Source organism: Geotrypetes seraphini, chromosome 3 (genome assembly GCF_902459505.1).
Source record: "Geotrypetes seraphini chromosome 3, aGeoSer1.1, whole genome shotgun sequence".
NCBI classification, from domain to species: Eukaryota; Metazoa; Chordata; class Amphibia; order Gymnophiona; family Dermophiidae; genus Geotrypetes; species Geotrypetes seraphini.
The window spans coordinates 269,133,399-269,156,561 of NC_047086.1; the positions used below are offsets into that span (position 1 = coordinate 269,133,399).

The window sequence follows — 23,163 nt, forward strand, 5'->3', positions numbered from 1 at the left end:
CTCTTTATAATTGAATTAAATCTGTGTACCAGGGTTGACACGGCTTATGTGAGGCTACCAGGATTACTAATCCCGGGTGGCTCGCAATTCTACGACTAACCCTGCCTATCATGTCTCACAAAGGAAATACGTACAATAGACCATTTTCCGGCCATTTGTTGTACAGTTTCATGACTGATTTGTCTCTTTTGACCCCATAGTTTCATGACTTGTCTCTTTTGACTATTGTTCTAGCCGACTCATAGTTCTAGCCAGCTCCACCTTAATTCTTGTCAGTATTACTTGGTAGTGTCTGTTGGTTGTTATGCAAAAAGAACATATGTTCTCTCTGATTGTATTTGAACCTTTGTATACTGATAACAGCAGGCAAATGACTTGTGTTTGGAGATGTGCTATCCTGTGTAAGTTTGAAAGGTAAATATTGTATGTGAATGCCACTATAAAAGGAAGCCCATCAGCATTGTTATGCTTGTAGCTCGTCTGTGGAGTGAGCACATGCATTGCTCAGAAACCCCTTCCATGGAAGGCCCCCCACCTGATCGTAAAGGGCTACCCAGTTTGTGAGAGGTGAAGGATGCAGGCACAGGCACCCATAGTGAAGTATTATTTATTTTTTTCCTGTTAAATAAATGCTTTTCTCATTCTTAGAAGTTAGTGTGTGCTGTACTATTCTCTTTATAGAAATCAGTGGGTAGTCAAATGTGTTTTGCACTGGCCTGTTGTAGGGTATGGCTAGGCAGAACAGTTAGCTTCAGTTTACATGGCTCTGGTAGAAACACACAACCCACTGCCATGCTAAACCAAACTCCCAAGTACTCTAGGGACTGAGTCAGTTCCAGGTGACCTTTCCAGAAATTGATGATCCAGCCTAGATCTTGTAGGAGCTGGACCACTTGTACCATTGTTCTCATCCTCGGTCTTAGACGGTGCTCTGATCAGCCAATTGTCCAAGTATAGATGCACCTGAATTCCTGCTTTACATTGGTGTGCTGCTACCACGACCGTCACATTGCATGGACGGCTTCATTGACTTGGCGACCAATACTCCCAACTCCCAAGTCTCTTTCCTGGGGGTCTCTCCAAGTACTGCACCATATATCCTGTATTCGTGAATAAGATTTTTATTACCGACATGCATCACCTTACACTTATCCACGTTAAACCTCATTTGCCATGTCGCGACCCATTTCTCAAACGTGTTTATGTCACGTTGCAGGTCTTCACAATCCTTCTGTGTCTTCACTACTCTGAATAACTTTGTATCGTCTGCAGTTAAAGATAGAGAATTTCAACAGGCCAAACATCCCTTTGGACATCCACACATAAAAGATCTCCAAAGTTTAACTGTCGCTTCCTTTTATACCTTATCTAAGCCAGATAATTATCTGATTAATCAATAACTGGCACTTTAGGGCCTAAACATCTGAGTTTGAACACTCCGGAACTGGCCAGTTTCCAGAGTGAACCAAAGGCAGTGTTATTGCTCCTAATGTCAGTAAATTAGTTGCAAAAAACTTTGCTTTTCAGGATAGGAAACGTCATTCATGTCCCAAGGTCATTAAGTGAGATAAAAGGTTTCTTGAGAGAACACTCTCTTTTCAGGCTGCTAAATTGAATGTTTGGTTTGGAAAAATTATGCTAGGAGCTTCTTCCTATCTTGATTTTAGAAAATTATTGAAGACACAATTATTTGATAAATTTGTATCTTAATGCATTCTGTTGTCTTTTAAAATTTTATGTATTTCTAATGTTTTACTATCTGATGATTTTCCATTTTTAAATTGTATTTTTCGCTGCATGTTCAGTTTTACTTGTTGTGAACTGCCTAGAACCATTCCTGGTCAGGCGGTATATAAAAATAAAATTATTATTATTATTAACACACATATAGAATAAATATTGTATGTGTGTTTTCATTTAACACAAAACTTTGTTCTTCAGAATGACTTATAATTAAATTCAACACTCATAAATATATTCATTATCATTCAAGCTCCGCTTTAACTCATAATCAGGTACTTTTATCACAGCAAAACATCACTTAAAACTTTTACTAATAAGAACAGCATACATAATTATTTTGCTTTAGGTTACATGAAAATGTGGACTGTCATTGACCACTTGTTTGATTGCAGTTATATTTCCTGAAATATAATTACAGTTCCTGTTATGGTTTGAAAACAGGCTTTTTCCTACTTTTACAACCTTTTAATGCTCTAAATTGCCCATTTAGTTAACAAGATTAGAAAATTCTATATTAATGATGTAATCCAGCACAAAAGTTCCAAACTCAGGTGGTTTTCTTACACTGCACACAAAAATGGCTTCTTGCTTCTCGCAATACACTCTGGTAAAAGCTATGTGTGTGAAGTCTATATTAAGTTGTTCTGCTCTCATAGCTGAAATTTGGTTGATTTCTTGAATGTTCACCTTGAAACCTTTTCTCTAAAAGTTTCAGGGCGATTGTGTGAGGTTTAAAGGAAAGGAATCAACCTGGTAAGAAAACTGAATAGTGAAAGAGAGAGGAGTGGCTGAAAGAGCAAACGCGAGATGTTAGACCTGCTCTTGGATGACTGTTTATAGAGTAAATAGGGATTTCTAAAATAGATGGCTGGCTGGCAATCTGGTAAAGCTGTTCTAAGTAATACATAGCTACTATGTATTGGTATGGTATGGGAATGGTACAAGAATGATACAAGAATCACCAGCTCTCAGTTCTCACAAGAAACTATAGAATTGGTTCAGTTTCTGATGCACAGAGCAGGGTATTCAGTGCCTGCAAATTGTTTTGAGCTGATTGCAAGATATTGATGTTTATATTCCCTGATTGTATGAGAGAGTGATTTGGTTCTGACTGTATTTTTTTATTTATTTATTTATCATTTTTCAATAACATATCAAGTATCCATTTGTACAGAAAGATAAAGTTAAACAAGAAATAAATAATAAAATACAATTCAAATTATAATCTACTAACCCATTATATCTTAACTTTAACTCAAGTCCTCAATAAAGATCCAAGAGGTAGAATCAGCGAGAATATAACAAAGAAATAGAAATAAAAATGAACAATTATGTTGGCTGAGACAGAAGATCAAACAATCTAATCTAAGAGTGCTTCATGTTCCTCCTCCTATTTTCAGTCGAGCCGCTGACAAAAAGGTTTTCAGTTGGCTAGGATCAAAGAAGACATATTTTTGCATTTGATGCACTATCACACATGGGTGGTGAAGAAAATAAGTCACCCCAAGAGCTATAACACCTGGCTTTAACAACAAAAATTCACGATAACGTTTTTGTGTATCTCATGACATTTGTATTTTATACCCTAGAAATTCTTTCTGTCTATTTTTAAAGAAAAATCTTAATAGCCAATTCTTATCCGGTGCTAAGGCAACTGTAAGGAGAAGTGTTGCTGGCTTTGCGACTTCCTTATTTGAAAGTTCCAACATTGTAGAAAGCAATTGTTGATCTTCTTCCTTTAACTTTTCTTCCCTTTTAATGGGTAAATAATACACTTGGCTGAAGGGCGGTAATAGTTCTTCAGTAATTTCTAACACCTCCATCATGTAACGTTTCAACATGTCTCTCGGAGTTACTGCCGCAACTCTGGGAAAGTTAATTAATCTAAGGTTATTGTTATGGGAAAAGTTTTCTAAAGATTCCAATTTTCTCCTTAAATTAATATTATCTCTCACCAATGTTTCTGTAATTTGTTTGGAAACTTTTATTTCTTGTGAAGAATTTTATGTTGAATTTTTCAAGTCTTGTAGATCAACTTTATTATTCTTAACTTCATTTTCTTGTGTATTAATTTTTTGCTCTAACTGAGAGAGCTGAGGGTTTATTGTTTTAGCCAAATCCACCACAAGATCCCAAATAGCTTCAAGAGTTACCTCTTGGGGGTTTTTTAGTGTAAAGGATAGTTTTTTAGAAGAAAAGTCAATGTTCTCACCAACTGGAGTTCCTTCTTTGCTGCAGCTCTTCTGCTCACAGGCAAGCCTGGTGCTGGCAGGTCCCCAGATACCAAAGGAATGCCCTGTAAATACAGGGGTTCCAACTTCATGCTCCCCTCTAAGTTCCCATTAGCCTCTGGGGAGAATCGCTCACCGACATCCGATAGCTCCTCCACCCACGGGGAGCTGATGATCCGGGGAGGAGGGGGAGGCACTCCAGCGTCAGGGCTCAAGGTGATTTCTATGCCCAAGGAGCACGCTTCTGTCTTGCCCCGGCGTGCGTGCCGATGCTCCCGTGATGTCCTGCATTCGGCGCAGGAGCTCATCTATGTTGCTGAGACCGGCCGGGCCAGAACGCCACGAGGCTCCAGTGACACTACGCCCTCTCCGCTTCAGCATGTTACAGGTAATTGGATACAGGAAAGCAAAGTTAGGCGAGCTCTCTGAAGCAGAACGCTCAGCCAAACAGTTAATCTGCCATCTTGGATTTCAGAGCCATAGATGTGATTCTCATCCTTTGGCTGTATTTTTTATAGAGTTTGTTAAGGTCAGACCATTGTATTGTGGAGAAGTAGGACCAGGTTCTATCTGCTGCAGCTGATTCTTTTTCTGTGGGGGGCATTATCCTGGCAGTTGTAGTTTTGTTTTTAAAGTATTCAGCTAAAAGAGTGGCTGAAGGGGGAGGGTTGTCATTTTGGCCAGGTAGGTTTTGGTGTCTGTGAGTTCTTTTAGTAATTGGAATAGTTTTTTTGTGTCTTGGGCTTATACACCTATTTGGTTTGTGTAGTATGTCTTTCTTTCGTTCTTTTTTCTTTTAGTTTGTATTGTTGGTTTAGTTTTTTCCATGCTGCTCTTGTGTGTTCTTAGTTACTTTTTCTCCATTTTCTTTCTAGTCGTTTGCATTGACTTTTGAGTAGGAGTAGTTCATTGTCAAACCATTTGTCTGATCGTCTGTTGATTCTGGTTTTTGTTTGTATTGGGGCTAGCTCGTCTAGGGTAGTTGTACTTATATTGCACCATTGTGAGACGAAGTCTTTGGGGTCACATTCTTGGATTGTAGCATCTGTTTTATTCCAGAATTTGGAGGGGTCAATATATGTACGTGATTTGTAGGTTAAGCTTTGGGATTTTGGTTTGATTTTGCCTTTGGCCCAGTTGATATTGAAGGTGTATGTATAATGGTCTGAACAGATGGATCTGGACCATTTTCCATTTGAGGTTTGAATCTCTGGTAGAATGGGCTGTTAGGTCATGAAGGCTGCAATGTCAAGTTGATGACCTTTCTTGTGTGTGGTTTGTGGGTCTAAGATCTTGTAGGTTAAGGCTTTGAAGTAAGATAGTAGGTTTTCTACTTGCTTAGAGGTTTAGTCTTCGAGATGGAGGTTTAGGATTAGGTTGTAAGTTGTTGTTAGTGAGTTTCAGTATATAAAATCTTCGAATTCTGGTCTTGCTGTGTTCCAATTCCCTGGTGTTATGTAGCAGAGCATGCAGGTTATGGATCTTTTTAGTGTGGTGCAGGAAAGTTGGCAGGCTAGTAGATCCATGTATGGGGTGGACATTTTGTCTAGTATGTTTAAGTTTAGGGAGTTTCTGACTAAGATGGCTAGACCTCCTCCTCTTTTTTTTTCCTTGCAGACCACTGTTATCTTGTATCCCTTCAGGCAAACTTCCATTATCCTGGGGTCAGAGTCTGAGGTTATCCAGGTTTCAGTGAGGAAGAGGCAGTCTAGATTTTCTGTTTTTATCTAGTCTTTTATGTATTCTGTCTTTGGGCCTAGAGCTCTGATGTTTATGTAGGCACATGTTAGTGTGATGTATTCTGTTTGTGCACTATTTATCTTATCTCCCCCCTTGCTCCTTAATTAGAGTCAGCTGCACACAGTTCCCGCCGTGTAAAAAACAAAAGTATTGCTAGTATTGCACAGCTTCTCCAATTCAGTTAACAGACACTACTGAATTAAGGGCTGGTATCCATACTTTCTAAACCAGCCGGTATTTCCTCAAAAGGGTTAGAGGTGCATTCATTAAATCCTCTATGGCAAGCCTGGCTCAAGCCTGGCAGTTCCTCAGCCATTTCCACATCGTGACTACTACTTGTGTGAGGGGAATGACTCCTCTCTTCCACCTCCAACTTGGCTTACCTCAGGTCTGTACTCCTGTTGTCTGTCTTACCAGTTCTCCCTCCCCTTTGCTGTCAGAGCACTGAGCTTAAATGGACCCAATCCCCGCCCTTTTCTCCTGGGAAAGAGGCTTGGTTCCTGCTCATCCAGGTACTGAGACTGATTACCCCTACTGGGTAACCAGGGTTGAGCTTTCCTTAAAGGAACATGTCTCCATTTTGAATTTGTCATCAATCAAGGTAGAGAGATATTTAGTAAACTCGTGCACTGCTTCCTCATGCAGGGTGATATTGGGCCACAGCGAGGAAGCCTTCATTACCATCTTCGCCAAAGCCAAGGTCTGCTTTTCAGCCGGCTACGAGGCTTTCGTAGGCATACCTCAACAGCTGCGTGCAAGGAGTCCCACCGCTCAGTTCCTGGAAACTGCTGAGAGGTTTGGCATCAAGGCAATAATATTCATGCACTGAACTATGCAGGTTTAAACAACAAAAAAGAAGGGTTTTTTAGAGTGAGAGACGGAGCTCAGTCAGGGAACCTTCACTTAGCTAGATGTCATAACGTGACCCCAGTTGTGAGAAAATTAATGTTGTCTGGGTATCAACCTTGCATCACTATAATTGTCCAGAAAAACCTAGAGTTGGAGAAACTTTACTAACTGAAGTTTTTTCCATAAATTTATATGTGCTTGATCACAAATTTTTATTTTTATTTTTTTTGTATAATTTTTCAGGACCAACCTGGGGTCGCTCATAGCCAATAAATATAAGCATCACCAAAACTGGTTTAGCGATGATCACTTTTTTTTAAGTACGAAAGGGGGGTATTAATTAAGAAGTGCCAGATTGGATGTGGGGTCTTATGGGACCAGAAACAGAGGACAGAGAGAGAGAGATGGTGGGCAATGGTCTGAAGGGAGAGAAATAGGGTAGTGTGAAGGAAGAGGGAAAGAGATACTTGAAGGGAGAACTGTTGGAAAGAGAAATGGAGACCGGGGGGATGGAGGCTGGCAGGCAGGGGGAGAGATGGGATGGGAGGCACTTGGGAAGAGAAAGGGAGAGAAGTTGGATCTGTGGATGGAAGGGAGAGAGAGATTCAGCATTCCTTTTATTTTTCTTCCATCTCATTCAGCATTAAGGGGGGAGGGAAGAAGAACAACAGAAAAGAGATGAAGCAAAATGTTGGACCATGGGGAGAGAGGAAGAGATGGACCCATGGGAGGGCAGGAGGGAAGAGAGCTGGGATAAGATGCTAGGGCACATATGTCAAACACAATGCCCGCAGGCCGAATCCGGCCCACTTGGCCTTTTTATGTGGCCCGCGGCAATGCTTCCAAACTTTCCCTTCTCAGAGCCCAGCCCGGCTTCGGCAATGTTGTCCGTGGCTCTCCCTCCTGCCTTCTGTCCGCCGTGGTCCACCCGGGTGGAAACAGGAAGTTGCGTGTCATTGGAGACAGACTATGGCAGGTGAAAAACAGAAGGGGGAGCCAGTTACAACACTGCGGCTTGGTGGCGACATTGGACTGGCGCTGGAGGGAAAGGCAAGCTGGGCTGTGAGGAGAGAGAGGGGCCTGTATTGGAGGGAAAGGCAAGCTGGGCTGTGAGGAGAGAGGGACTGGCGCTGGAGGGAAAGACAAGCTGGGCTGTGAGGAGAGCGAGATGAAGGGAGAGGTTGGACCTGGGGTAGTGTAGAGGAAGAGGGAAAAAGATACTTGAAAGGAGAACCATTGGGAAGAGAAAGGGAGAAATTGATGGACCTGGGGGGATGGAGGAAGGCAGGCAGATAGGGGGAGAAATGGGATGGGGGCAGTTGGGAAGAGAAATGGAGAGAAGTTGGATCTGGAGATGGAAGGGAGAGAGAAATGTTAGGTCTGGGGGTGGAAGGGAGAGAGATGCAGTATCTTTTTTTTTCCTTCAATCTCATTGTTCAGCATCAAGGGGAAGGGAAGAAGAACAACAGAAAAGAGAGGGAGCAAAATGTTGGACCAAGAGGAGAGAGGAGGAGAGATAGAAGGAAATAGGAGGCTGGGAAATGGGAGAGCTACAGAATAAGAGAAGATGGAAAATTGATAGGTAGCTGAAAATTTAAAAAGGAGAAGGATGAGAAAGAGGGTGAGATTTGAGTGGACAGAGGCAGAAAAGAAAAAAAGGAGAAAAGTTGAAAGGGAAAAATCAATATGTTGGAGACAGGAACTGGAGCAAGAGAGAAGAAGAGAAAAAAATGGACAGCAGACACTGGAAAGAGAATTAGAAAATAGACAAAATCAGAAAGAGAAACTGGGACTAAAAGCAAAATGACCACACTACAAAAGGTAGACAAAATAATTTTATTTTCTATTTTATGATTACAATATGTCAAATTTGAAATGTGTATCCTGCCAGAGCTGGTGTTAGACAGCAAGAGTGAACTAGGACCTAAAAGAGAGTAATAGTCTTTTAAATTTATTTTGTAGCTGGCGTGGGGTTGGAGAGGTTGTATCCCTATACTTCTGCTAAGACTAACCTCCCTCCTTTGCTAGCGCGCAGTGTGGGTTTTGGTGCCGGCAGCGATTGATCCGACCCTCACAGAAGTCCTGTGAGTGTCGAAGCCGCCACCAGCGCTGTGTTTTAGATTTCAGCCCATTATGTGATTTGAGTTTGACAACCCTGTGCTAGGGGATTGAGAGAAAAGGACAGAGAGATATAGCCTGACCAGTGGAGAGAGGGAGGGGGATTCTGAAAGTGGTGAGCCATGTGGATGAGGTCAAAAGGGAGTTGACAAAATGAGTGAGAGAACAGTGGTAGAAATGTGGTAATAGGGAGTAGACAGAAGGAAATAGGAGGCTTGGAAAGGAGTGAGATGGGAAATGGGAGAGCTAGGGACTGAGAGGAGATGAAGAATTGAGAGGTAGCTAATAATTTTAAAAGAAGAAGGGTGAGAAAGAAGGCAAGATTCGAGTGGACAGAGGCAAAAAAGTTAAGAAAGCTGAAAGGGAAAAATCAATACGTTGGAGACAGGCATAAGGAGGAAATGGAGCAAGAGAGAAGAGGAGAAAAAAATGAACAGCATACACTGGAAAGAGAATTCCGATTGCGTCAGAAGAGAAGCTTCCACCCACACACGCACACTACTGCTTGCAGGCTCTGACGGCTTTGAAGAAGTTACTCAAAACGTGCCATGAAGGTAAAGGGGAGGGAGGGAAGGAGATAGATAGATAGGTAGGAAGGAGGGAGGGGGCCGTGCGAGGGGTGCCGAAGGGCAGTGAGGTGGCGAGAGGGAAGGGTGGTGGAAGAAAGGAGCAGAGGCTGAAGGGGGTGGAGAGGAACAGATGCTGAAAGGAAATGGGGAACAGATAGTGGGGAGAAGTTGCTGAAGGGAAATGGGAAAGACAGAGTGGGGATAAGACGCTGAAAGGAAATGGGGAAGACAGAGTGGGGGGAAGACAGAGTGGGAAGAAGACGCTGAAAGGAAATGGGGAAGACAGAATGGGGAGAAGACGCTGAAAGGACATGGGAAAGACAGAGTGGGCAGAAGATGCTGAAGGGAAATGGGGAGAAGACACTGAAGGGAAATGGGGAAGACAGAGTGGGGAGAAGATGCTGAAGGAAATGGGGGAGAAGACACTGAAGGGAAATGGGGAAGACAGAGTGGGGAGAAGACGCTGAAAGGACATGGGGAAGACAGAGTGGCAGAAGAAGCTGAAAGGACATGGGAAAGACAGAGTTGGCAGGAGATGCTGAAGGGAAATGGGGGAGAAGACACTGAAAGGAAATGGGGAAGACAGAGTGGGGAGAAGACGCTGAAAGGAAAGGGGGAAGACAGAGTGGGGGGAAGACAGTGGGGAGAAGATGCTGAAAGGCAAGCTGACACAGCAAGGGTTAAGGAAAGGGGCGGAGCTGAAATGCACAATGTGCTCAGAGCACAAGTGAAAGTTTTACAGCAGGATAAATTAAAGCCAGCTTAGGACACACAAACAAAAGCCAGCTTAGAACACACACAAACAATCAGGAACCTGGAGGGAAGGACATTCTTCACAGAACAGGAAACAGAAGGCTAGGAGCTCTGTCTTATTGCTTTCTGCTAGGAAACCTCCTGTCCCAAAGCACAGCGATGCTGTCAAAACTTTGCTTCCCAAACAGAAGCTAATTGGAAGGGAAAAATTTATTGAGTAGAGCTGGCCAAACGCTGCTCCAGTGGATAGCTTGTATCCAACTTCAGAGAGTGAGGAGTCTCTTATAGAGGTAGGGGGAGATGTCTCTGAGGGGAATGAAATGGAGTGCAGCCCAGAAGCCCTGGACTATATGTCTGAATGCAGCATGAGTCAGTAAGGTACTGTGTTGGGGAAGGGAATGAAAGTTTGTTCTATAACAATGGTCTAAAGTACTTAAAAGAAACATTTCTGTCCTCATAAGGGACTGTTTAAGGAACGAGTATCTGGGATGTGAATGTGAGGATTGGTTAGCAACAGAAATTAAACCAGAATCCCTGGATGCAAGCAAAGCATAATGAGTGGGGGAGGGGTTAAGGCTAACTAACTTTAGAAGGAGAAATAAAGCCCCGAGTTGATTAAGTGACCTGACATTTCACATTCCTGATAGTGGGAATTTTTAGAAGGGGAATCTTAGACTATTAAAACAAGGGTGGATGGTTCCCAGCCCACTGCCCAGAAATAAGAAGGGTCAGTGGGGTATTTATAATTCAAGCAGTCAGGTGAGGAGAACTTCCTGAAATAAAGTGGGCTGAGCGCAGCTGTGTGCTAAGCCTGGAAGGAGTGGAGCTAAAGCCTAGGGCCAGCTCTGGTCCTCTGAGGCTCTTGTAAGTTCTTGAAACCAGAATGCTGCTGGGAACTGTGCAAAGTATGGTAGCAGAATGGTGAGAAGGAAACCCTGTTTAAAAGGGAAATGTTTTTGTTTTTTTTTCTTTCCTGATTGATACAGGAAGTTGCTGTAAAAGAGAACGTTGTAATAAATTTCCTTCCAAGCATCATGAGCCGGTGTGGCTGTATTAGAATCAGTGCAAGGTGAACTGGATAATAAAACTTGGAACTGTGAATTATGGGTGGAGAGTTTTTTCCGCTGTACTTATTCCAGAGTGGTCTTCCAAAGAGCGCTATTATTGAACCAGGGGTGAGACCCGGGTTTCCAGCGCTAGGCTTACCCCTAGCCCCTGTTACAATACAGATCTTAAAAATAATAAAATCGCACAGCCCTCCCTAACTAAACCTGTCTCTAGTGTGAGTTTTTCTTAAATTCTGAAATTAAAGTGGTGTTAATCACGCATGCACAATCACATCGGGGTCACGAATAAAGAGGTGCTGCTACCTCCTCACTGTCTCCCTCTAAGGGAATGACCACGCGGTTGTGCAGTGTATTTCCAAATCAGATAATACATTTATTTATAAGCAGATTATATAAATTGTAACAGCAGAAGCATACCAGTAATAAGATTGTATTATCAGTCTGAAGATACAATGTAGAGATTATAGACAGAAGCCGGCAGAGTCTGATTGTACAGTTGGCTCTCTGCCTATAACCAGGAAGGGAGGTTCTTTATATAACCTTTATTTGGTCCATGCCCATGCATCCTATGTCACCTGAGGACTATTCCAGTTGGGGTAAATGTGCTACTACGTTGCCCTATCCCCATCACTACCTTGTTCCTGTGCCCATACCTGGTGGGTCACTTACTGTTCTCTGTGGTTTTCCTGTGACCAGGTCCTTCGTCCAGATGTGTACTGGTAGTTGCTGACAGTTGCTGTTCCAACGGTTGTTGGTGACTGCAAGGTGCTGACCCAACAGTTGCTGATGTGCACATGATTTTTCTGTAAAGCTATCTCTTTTTGAGCAATGAAACTTAGGCTGATGACCACAAGCTCATCTCCAGGGCAAAACACAGTAGAAATGTGTTTTAATCTTTTAGTTCAAAATGGTTGCAGCTTTCCATGGGGGTCTATACTCCCATTACTAACATACAATTGTGTTCATTCTGCAGCCCCTCAGTATCTCTCCTCTCTTGTTTCTCTTTATACATCTCCCCGAGAACTCCATTCCTCATATAAGTTACTTTTATCTGAACCCTTCTCCTCCACTGCCAATTCCAGACTTCATTCCTTTCACCTCGTTGTCCATGCGTCAAGCCCCTTCCCTTGTTAAAAAATAGAATGACAGCCCACCTTGTCGAGATTGTCTTCCTCTGCTCATCATCCTAGCTAGAAGTATAAACATCCTCCAGTAAGTGTAACCCCTACCATGGCATCCTATTTGTTTGTCTTGATTGATTAGAGTGTGAGCTCATTTGAGCAAGGACTATCTCCTTCATGACTCCCTACAGCACTGTGTACATCTGGTAACACTATAGAAATAATTAATAGTAGTAGTAATTTCATGTCTGAGCATTGCTTGGGTCCTGGTATCACTTTTCTGCTCTTCTCTGGTTTTCCAGTGTTCTTTTCACATTTCTTAACTCTCTAGGTCCAGCATTCATCTTTTCTGTGTGTCTTTATCTGTTTAGCTTCTGCCCTCTCTGTCCCTGTCCTTCCCCCCCTCCTCCCCCATGTTTAACACTACTCTTCTGTGTCCTTTTCCTTCCCATTGTGTCCAGTTTTGCCCCTTTGTGCCCCTGTCCCTGTTTCTTCCTCCACCACCACCATCTCTTCTGTGTCTCTGTCCCTTCCCAGCTTCTTTCTTCCCTTCCTCCTACACTCCACCTATGACCTCTCCCTCCCTCTCTTGGTCCATAAAAAGAACATAACAATAGCCTTACTGGATCAGACCAATGGTCCATCAAGCCCAGTAGCCCATTCTCACGGTGGCCAATCCAGATCAGTAATACCTGGCCAAAATCCAAGGAGTAGCAATATTCCATGTTACTGATTTAGGGCAAGCAATGGCTTCCCCCATGTCTTTCTCAATAACAGACTGGATTTTTCCTCCAGGAACTTGTCAAAAATTTTTTTAACACTATCTGCTCTTACCACAACCTCTGGCAATGCATTCCAGAGCTTGACTATTCTCTGAGTGAAAAAATATTTCCTCCTATTGTTATTAAAATTATTTCCCTGTAACTTCCCTTGTCTTTGTAATTTTTGATGGATCTGGGCACAGAATGGTGGATGAGGTACATGCAGCTTTAGGCAGCCCCTAGTACTGGATAGGGGAAGATTCTCAAAACTTAACGGTAAAATTCGACAGGCAGCTACCGAGGTCACTATTGGAACGATTTTAAAAGCGATTCATTCTCAGAAGACCCTGCATGCATGTTCATGTAGGTTGTGGTAGAAGAGGAAATCATTTTGAAAATGCCAGCTGTGATGTTTAAATGAATCAGAGACATTGAGTTTCATTTGCAAAGTAGAGTGGTCCAAACAGCTGCTATGGTGATATTTAGACTGTTATTTGGACAGCTTTTTTGCTTTGCGGATAACTTGCCACCCTGACACCAACCTGGCTTTATCCATGTAGTGCTACTGTTATCCATGGATAGCAGCCGTCACTATACAGATAGTTACAGTACCTTTGAATATCAGGGACCCTGAATATTGCTGTTTCCTATCTTACAGAGGTGACCCCATAGACATCATATATCTAGACTTCCAAAAAGCCTTTGACAAAGTACCCCACGAACGCCTGCTTCGGAAACTGAAGAACCATGGGGTGGAAGGAGATGTACATAGATGGATCAGAAACTGGTTGGCGGGTAGGAAACAGAGGGTGGAAGTGAAGGGCCACTACTCGGACTGGAGGAGGGTCACGAGTGGTGACCCGCAAGGCTCGGTGCTTGGGCCGTTGCTATTTAATATATTCATAAATGATCTAGAAACAGGGACGAAGTGTGAGATAATAAAATTTGCGGACGACACCAAACTATTTAGTGGAGCATGGACTAAAGAGGACTGCGAAGAATTGCAAAGAGACTTGAACAAACTAGGAGAATGGGCGACGAGATGGCAGATGAGGTTCAACGTTGAGAAATGTAAAGTATTACATGTGGGAAGCAGAAACCCGAGGTGCAGCTATACGATGGGAGGGATATTATTGAAGGAGAGTACCCAAGAAAGGGACTTGGGGGTAATGGTGGACATGACAATGAAGCCGACGGCACAGTGCGCAGCGGCCGCTAAGAAGGCAAATAGAATACTAGGCATAATCAAGAAGGGTATTACAACCAGAACGAAAGAAGTTATCCTGCCGTTGTATCGGGCGATGGTGCGTCCGCATCTGGAGTACTGCGTCCAATATTGGTCGCCGTACCTTAAGAAAGATATGGCGTTACTCGAGAGGGTTCAGAGAAGAGCGACACGTCTGATAAAAGGGATAGAAAACCTTTCATACGCTGAGAGATTAGAAAAACTGGGACTCTTTTCCCTGGAGAAGAGGAAACTTAGAGGGGATATGATAGAGACTTACAAGATCATGAAAGGCATAGAGAGAGTAGAGAGGGACAGATTCTTCAAATTTTCGAATAATAAAAGAACAAGAGGGCACTCGGAAAAGTTGAAAGGGGACAGATTAAGAACGAATGCTAGGAAGTTCTTCTTTACCCAATGTGTGGTGGACACCTGGAATGCGCTTCCAGAGGACGTAATAGGGCAGAGTACGGTACTGGGGTTCAATAAATGATTGGACAATTTCCTGCTGGAAAAGGGGATAGAGGGTTATAGATAGAGGATTACAGTCCAGGTCCTGGACCTGTTTGGCCACCGCGTGTGCGGACTGCTGGGCACAATGGACCTCTGGTCTGACCCAGTGGAGGCACTGCTTATGTTCTTATGTTCTACTTCTAGGTTCATAGGTATTAAGGGGGGGTGCCCCGGGCACCATGTTGGTGGGGGCGTTGGTACCCCTCATCCTCTCTGCTCTCCACCTCTTCCAACTACTTCCCACACACCCGCCCCCCCCTTCTCTTCCCCAATACCTCTAGTTGTTCACTACCATGAGCAACAACTTCAACATGCTCCTTGTGACCACATCGTCTCTCCCACTGACATCACTGCTGGGTACCACGTATAGGAAGTGATGTCAGAGGGGATGCCAACGGAATTGCGAGGAGCACATTGAAGTTCTTGTTGCTCATGATGGTGAACAACTAAAGGTATGAGGGAAGGAAGGGGGCATCGGGTAAGGAGGGGGGTCTGACAAGGGTGGAGCAGTGGTATACCAAGGGGGGGCGAGAGGGAGGCAGTCCGCCCCAGGTGCAAGCCCTGAGGGGGTGCTCCTGGCCTCGAAGTAATTGGCATCCGGTTCCTCCCCTCCCCCAATGTCCGGGTCTGGCATCCGGATCCCCCCTGCACCATTTACCTAGAGAAGCAGCCTTAAGGAAGATTGCGATGCCAGCGATCTTTGCGCTGCTTCAGCTGTTTCCTCCGCCACGGTCCCGCCCCTCCTCTAACGTCAGAGGAGGGGGCGGGACCACAGCAGGAAACAACCAAAGCAGCGCAAAGATCGCCGGCATCGCAATCTTTCTTAAGGCTGCTTCTCTAGGTAAATGGTGTGGGGAGGCCGGAGGGATGAGCGGTCCTTTGGAGTGGGGGGCAATTGGTCCTTCGTGGGGGCAGCAGTCCTTCAGGGGGGATACAGGCCTTCAGGGGGGACAGGCAGGCAGGCCTTCAAGTGGGGGATAGGCCTTCGGGGGGTGCAAGCCTTCAAAGGGGGGACAGGCCTTCAGGGGTGGGATGCAGACTTTTAAGGGGGGACAGGCCTTCAGGGGGGGAGACAGGCCTTCAGGGAGGGACAGGCAGGCAGGCCTTCAAGGGGGGGACAGGCCTTCGGGGGGTACAAGCCTTCAAAGGGGGGGACATGCCTTCAGGGGTGGGATGCAGACTTTTAAGGGGGGGGGACATGCCTTCAGGGAATGGGGGCCATGGTGTAGAAGTACAAGATGGGAAGGGGGTTCAAAGAGACGTGCATATGCTGGACTTTGGGGGAATAAATAATGGGTCTGAAAATAGAGGAGAGGGAGAGAGATGATGGACCATGGGTTTTAGGGAGGGAAGGAACAGAAAGGGAGAGAAGTTGGACACAAGGGATGGTGTGGAGGGGAGAGATAGAGATACTGGATAGGAGGGTAGTTGGGAAAAGAAAGGGAGAGATGGTGAACCCTGGAGTGGTGGGGAAGGAGGGAGAGATGCTGGATGAAAGGGTAGTTAAGAAAAGGTGGATCTGTGGAGGGAGATGAAAAAAGGAAAGATGCCAGACCTCCTGGGGAGGGATGGGAAATGGAAGGGGAGGACAGAGATGGTTAGCATGCAGAAAGAAGAAAGAAGGAGACCCTGGCAAGCAAGTTATCAGAAGACAACCAGAGCCTTGGACCAACAAGATTTGAAAAATAACCAGACAACAAAAGTAGAAAAACTAATTTTATTTTCTGTTTTGTGATTACAATATGTCAGATTTGAAATGTGTATCCTGCCAGAGCTGGTATTAGACCGCAAACGTGAGCCAGTGTGGTTAGGAGAAGCCAAAGGGGGTGAAAAAGCTATAAAATAAACCCACCAGGATGTTTGAAAAAAACACCCAATTGGGCAGGAAAATCGAATCGAAAAACCAAATCAATAGGCTGAATCGAATCGAAATTTTTTTTCCTGAATCGGGCAGCACTAGTTTGCGCTACTGTCTTAGACTTTAGGACCTGGGAATGGGAAGAGATGACATCCTCAGTACTTTATAATGCAAGTGAAACGAGGATTTGGTCAGACTTTTGAAGGGTCTGCAGAAGAAAAATATTGTATAGGCCAGGGAAATGAGACAGCAGGAAATGGGAACTTTTCTTCCTTCTGTTTTTGTGAATGGCACAGCTGAGAATGTCAGAGAGTTCAATTAAAATATGTGCTTTATAAGAAAATATAATAATGTGTTTTATAAAGTTTATAAGCATTGCTGGCCTACCCGGTGAGGTGTTCCTGGTGGTGGTGGTGGCATCGTGTCAATGTGTTGAGAGGAAAAGGTGGTCTGGGAAATTCTGCTGAGCAAACTCCGGGCCCATTTCCACCCCCCAGTTAGTCCACTCCACTCAACTGGTTCACACAGAGTGGGTGTTTGGGTATTCCTGGGTAGTTTTGGAATCTCTTCCAGTGGTTTGTCAGTATCTCCTTCTGGTCCAAGGAAGGAAACTTTGTTAACCTTAGCATTGACCTTCAGAATATGTTTGTAACAGTGCTGCTTGTGTGGCAATACGCTATGTAGTGATCAAAAGAAAAAACCCAGACCTTTGCACATTTTTGCACTATATGATGGGTGTATGAGGAAATTCACATTTCCTGCACAGCTAAGTCCGTGTGAAGTTACCTTGTGCTGTATTTGACATCTAGCTCTGTTTGGAAGGAAAGATCTAAGCTTAAAAATGAAGTGGCCAGAAGTTATGGTAAAAGCAGATAACGTAGCTGGTTTTAAGAAAGATTTGGACAAATTCCTGGAGGAAAAATCCATAGTCTGTTATTAAGACATGGGGGAAGCATCTGCTTGTCCTGGATCGGTAGCATGGAATGTTGCTACTCTTTGGGTTTTGACCAGGTATTAGTGACCTGGATTGGCTACCATGAGAATGGGCTACTGGGCATGATGGACCATTGGTCTGACCCAGTTAGGATATTCTTATGTTATGTTCTCATCTGTAGGGGCCTTTGTTTTCACTTCTTATTTTAATGCATTTTTTTCTGGGAACTTATCAGTGTTTTTTATAATGGGAACAAAAATGGAAGAGAATTAATGTGTGTGGAATGGGAGGGGGGTAACTAATTTCTTCAGCTAAATAATTCAATCCACCTCAACCAGGCATAGGAGAACTCACGTACCATTCACACACCCTTCAACCAAAAATGTGAAAAGAAAAAAACTGTTCGACAACCTCCTACCCATTGGAGCTGCAACACTCGACCCCCAACTCTACAACCTATTGACCTCGACCACAGACTACAAAACCTTCAAAAAAGAAATAAAAACCCTTCTATTCAAAAAACACAATCAGAATTTTCCCAAGCATCACCTGCAACTACTCCATATGTACTTCTGATGACATGACAATTCAGACATAATTTATGTTATGTTATGTTTGGAATAATGGTTACATATGAGGTTCAATAAAAGAAAATTTTCACTGCCTGTTTCTATTCTGACCATTTATTCCGTTTCATGGTCATTACAAAAAATAGCTTTTTACATGGGTGGTGTCAAAAAATGATGGGCCCCGGGTGCCACATACCCTAGGTACGCCACTGGGGTGGAGGAAGGATGCCAATGCCCCAGGCGCCTCTCACCCTCGCTATGCAACTGTTCATAGACTCCTATTTATTACAACTTATGGGTCCTTTTACAAAATTGTGTTAAGCACGTTAACTGCTAATGCAAATCTACATGGTAAACTGTGTGTTAAGTGCCTTTTGTGATAGGGTGTGTCACGGGTAGAGAGTGAGCATAGAAGATATTTGGTAATTAATGCGCTTCATTTACTGTGTGCTAACTGCCTAACACAGAGTTAACATGGGACCATTTACTGCCTCCTAAATAAGAGGAGCTAAGTGCTTCTGCATTAACCTAGAACAGGTAGCATGTATTAATCTGAATGTTAACACTTAAACTGCAATACAAAATAATGGGAACAGTCCCAATAGTTGCTGCATTAAACTTTGCAGCTGTCATGGACTAAATTCCTGCATTTAGCTGCAGCAGCTGCAAATTTTACCACAGTTTAGTAGAAGCGCCCTTAAGTGTGATACAGAGATTATATAGAGTTACCAGATGTCTAGATTTACCTGAACATGTCCTCTTTTTAGAGGACTGTCTGGGCATCTGGACTGTTTTTCAAAACCTGGCAATTTGTCCAGGTTTCAAAAAGCTATTGAGATCGGGGTAGAGTTTGGTGTGCATCTTAAATAAATTTCTTTCTCTCTTGTTTAGGGAATGAGCGCCCCCAGGAATCCCCAGCCCCCACAGAAGTGCAGATGCAGGGTATGGCAGAAGCAGGTGGAAGAGGGAATCGTAGTTGCTGGAAATGCTCCATTACACAACTTAAGAAGTTCTTCTGGGGGATGATGATAATCATCTGTGTCTGCTCTTCCTGGTCAGGCTCCACACAGCTAGCAAAATCAACCTTTAAGAAATTTGATGCACCATTCACTTTGACATGGTTTGCCACAAACTGGAACTTTTTATTCTTCCCTTTGTATTATATTGGATATGTGTCAAAGTCTACTGAAAAACAATCACCACAACAAAGATACAGGTAAGACAGTTTTATGTTCTCAGTTTTCTCATCTTGATACAGAATGTTTCCTTTCTAAATTACAGTTACTGATGTTTTATTGAGGATGTTAATATGGAAAATACTGAAAAGTGATCTTGTCTAATTTCTCAGCCAGGGCCGCCATCAGGGCAGTACTACCAGTCCTGCATTCAGGGGCCCGGAGCTGACAGGGGGCCCGTGCTCCCCCAGGGTCGCAAGCATAGTCTCCTCTCCTTCTCCTTACCTGCCCTGCCGCAGCACACAGCCGAACGGAAGTCTTCCCGATGTCAACGCTGACATCGGAGGGAGGGCTTAAGCAAAGCCCTCCCTTCCTCCGACGTCAGCGCTGACATTGGGAAGACTTCCGGTCGGCTGCTTGTGGCAGGGCAGGTAGGGAAAAGGCAGTCGTGTACCGAAGGGGGGGGCGGTCCACCCTGATGCAGCCATGGGGGGGAGTGTGCACAGCCGGTTAGGTCCCCTTAGCCTTGTGGCGCTTCCCCCAACCGACCGACAACAGGCCCGGCTGACAAATCTCCCTGCCCTGTAGCAGCGAATCTAAATTACCTTCTTACAGCAGCTTCAATACTCCAGCTGCTGTAAGAAGGTAATTTAGATTCGCTGCTACAGGGCAGGGAGGTTTGTCGGACCGGGCCTGTTCTGTTGTCTGTCGGGTGGGGAAGCGCCACAAAGGTAAGAGGCAGGGAGGGAGAAAGGGAGGAAAGGTGGAGTGGAGAAGAAAAGACGCTTAAGGGAAATGGGTAAAACTGAGGGGGGAGAAGGCCGCTGAAAGCACTGGGGAAGACAAAGGGGTGGAGAAGGACGCTGAAAGGACATGGGGAAGACAAAGGGGTGGAGAAGGACGCTGAAAGGACATGGGGAAGACGGGAGGGGGGGGAGAAGGACGCTGAAAGCACATGGGGAAGACAGAGGGGGGAGAAAGACCCTGAAAGGACATGGGGAAGACAAAGGGGGTGGAGAAGGATGCTGAAAGGACATGGGAAGATGGGGGGAGAAGGACGCTGAAAGTGCATGGGGAAGACAGGGGGGGAGAAGGACGCTGAAAGCACATGGGGAAGACAGAGGGGGGAGAAGGACCCTGAAAGGATATGGGGAAGACAAAGGGGTGGAGAAGGACGCTGAAAGCACATGGGGAAGACAGAGGGGGGAGAAGGACCCTGAAAGGACATGGGGAAGACAAAGGGGTGGAGAAGGACGCTGAAAGGACATGGGAAGATGGGGGGAGATGGACGCTGAAAGGGCATGGGGAAGACAGGGAGGAGAAGGACGCTGAAAGCACATGGGGAAGACAGAGGGGGGAGAAGGATGCTGAAAGGACATGGGGAAGACAGAGGGGGAGAAGGACGCTGAAAAGATATGGGGAAGACAGGGGGGAGAAGGAAAGCAAATGTGGAAGACAGAGGAGGGAGAAGGATGCTGACAGGACATGGGGAAGATGGGGGGGAGAAGGACGCTGAAAGGAAATGGGGAAGAGAGAGTGGGGAGAAGATACTGCCAGGGAAGAAGGGAAGCGGGGGGAGCGGAGGGAAGAAGATGGGTGCCAGACCAATTTGAGAGGGGGGAGAAAGGGAGAGGCACAGTAACAGAGCAAATGGAAGACGCAGAAAGAAGAGAGACAGTGGATGGAAGGAATTAAATGAGAACATGAGGAAAGCAGAAACCAGGCAACAAAGGTAGGAAAAAAATCTTTTTTTTTTTTGCTTCAGGATAAAGTAGTATATTAGTTGTGTTGATAAAAATTTATAAACATTAGAGGCTCTGGTAGAAACCCGTTTACAAAGTATGTATTCTTCCCAATTAATATTTCCAAATTAATAAAGTCTTTTTGCTTATTTTTAAATGGGTTTCTACCAGAGCCTTTAATTCAGTAGCATAATTAAATGAAATAACTATTTCTGTAGTTTATAGGGACGGGTGGGGACGGAGGGATTCCTCGCGGGGACGGGTGGGAGTCCTCACGGGGACGGGTGGGGACGGGTGGGATTTCTGTCCCCGCGCAATTTAAACATGCACCTTTCTTCCTCCATCCCATGCACCTTTCTTCCTCCATCCCATAACACACACAGCCTGGTGGTGATGATTATCAGATTGATTCATGAATATATAATGATGTTATGAGTGTGCACCTCTTCCTTCCCATCCTCCTTAGCATGTCACATACAGCATGTTACATTATACAAAGTCTGTGTAATGTAACATGCTGTATGTGACATGCTGAGGAGGATGGGAAGGAAGAGGTGCACACTCATAACATCATTATACATTCATCCATAGCTGCATGTTAATGATGTGCTCATATGCATTTATTTATCATCATAACATATACATCATTATTAACATGCATCTGTGGATGTGTAAGGACAGGCTGAGGAGGATGGATGGGAAGGAAGGAAGGTGCAGATATCAACATATCGTACATTTTTAACATGCATGATGCAGCTATAGGCAAGCTGAGGAGGATGGGATCATACAGATGTGTATGTTCAGATATGCGCTCAGATGTGTATGTTTAGATATGCGCTCAGATGTGTAGTTTTTTCTGATATATTTATTAAGCTTATAGTATTTATAAAAACACATTTAATACTTGTTACAAAAAATATTGTGCAATTGTGATCTACTTCTGGCCTACAAAGGTCAAAAGAAATCCTTAACTGAGATTTTACATTCAAAAGTGAATTATAGCTACTAGCACTATTATTTATTAGTTATTTATTTATTATGCAGATGTTTGTTAGTTTGTTATTAGTTCAGTATTAGACATATGTTAGTTTAGAATAGATAGGTATAGATTAGTTTAGTTTAGGTTAGGTTAGGGCCCTGCTGAAAGAGTCTACCTTGACGTGGTTGCAGGCTTACAAATCTTTTGGTCAAAGAGTGCGGCGACAGAGAAAAGTATATGTGTATTCGGCCCATGGAAGAAGGGGGGGTCGGGGGGGGGGGGGAAGGGGAATAGGATTGCTCAGTAAAGGGCCCAGAAATTTCTGATGGCGGCCCTGTTCTCAGCCATCATTGTTTACAGCAGGCATTCTAAGGATCTTAGATTTATTTGTTGCTACTGTTTTCTGGTATGAGTATAGTTGCTTTTTGCCTATGTAAGCCTTTCAGGATTCTCACTAGCCAAGTGTGATACTGGATTATAATAACTTAGAGGTCGCTATTGTAACAATTTCAAAAGCGATTCATTCTCAGAAGACCCCGCATGCAAATGAGGTTCGCGGATATTCATGTAGGTTCACTAAATTTACTTGAAATGAGTTGCTGTTGGTAGCAATCAGCACATGCACAGAATACACCCACATATTTTTTTTTTAAACCCAAATCGAAAATTGGCAGGAGAGATGCCCACTCTCTCTCACCATACTTGCACAACCTCTGGACACTCACCTCAGTCAGCAGAATGCATGCCCTCTCCCTTCTGCCGCCATCGCACAACCGCCTGACACCCACCCTTGACAGTGGGAGAGATGCCCACTCCTTCCTGCCATGTTGCACAATTCTCTGACACTACTAACCCTCCCTCACGTCCACAATACGAGGGATGCCCACTTTCTTCCACCATCTCCCAACCCCCTGACAACTTACCCCATGCCCCCGATGACCCCCCCCATTCAAAGTTTGGCCAGAGGAACACCTATCCACTCTGGTTGGCAAGCCTGCCTCTTACAAAATGGTAGTAGGCCTGCCCCTTCCCAGTGCATTCGGGGATGCATCGGGGAGGTGCCTAATACTCTGATTGGCCTAGGTGCTTAAGGCCCCTCCTAGGAAGGGGGAAGCTAGGGGTTTTGAAAAGTCATCTGGATGCCCAGATATGTCCTCTAAAAAGAAGACATGTCTGGGTAAATCCAGACATCTGGTAACCCTAACTCCTTGTCAAA

At 44.4% G+C, this 23,163-nt stretch overlaps 1 protein-coding gene across 7 annotated transcripts in view; it reads left to right on the forward strand.

Moving 5' to 3' along the window:
- SLC35F3 (solute carrier family 35 member F3) overlaps nucleotides 1-23,163 on the forward strand; it is a 391,027-nt gene that overhangs the window by 6,770 nt on the left and 361,094 nt on the right. For all 7 annotated transcript variants that reach the window (XM_033938617.1, XM_033938612.1, XM_033938613.1 and 4 more), the window contains exon 2: nucleotides 18,943-19,267. In XM_033938617.1, the coding sequence (XP_033794508.1) occupies nucleotides 18,943-19,267 (325 nt within the window). The remainder of the gene's footprint in view (nucleotides 1-18,942; nucleotides 19,268-23,163) is intronic.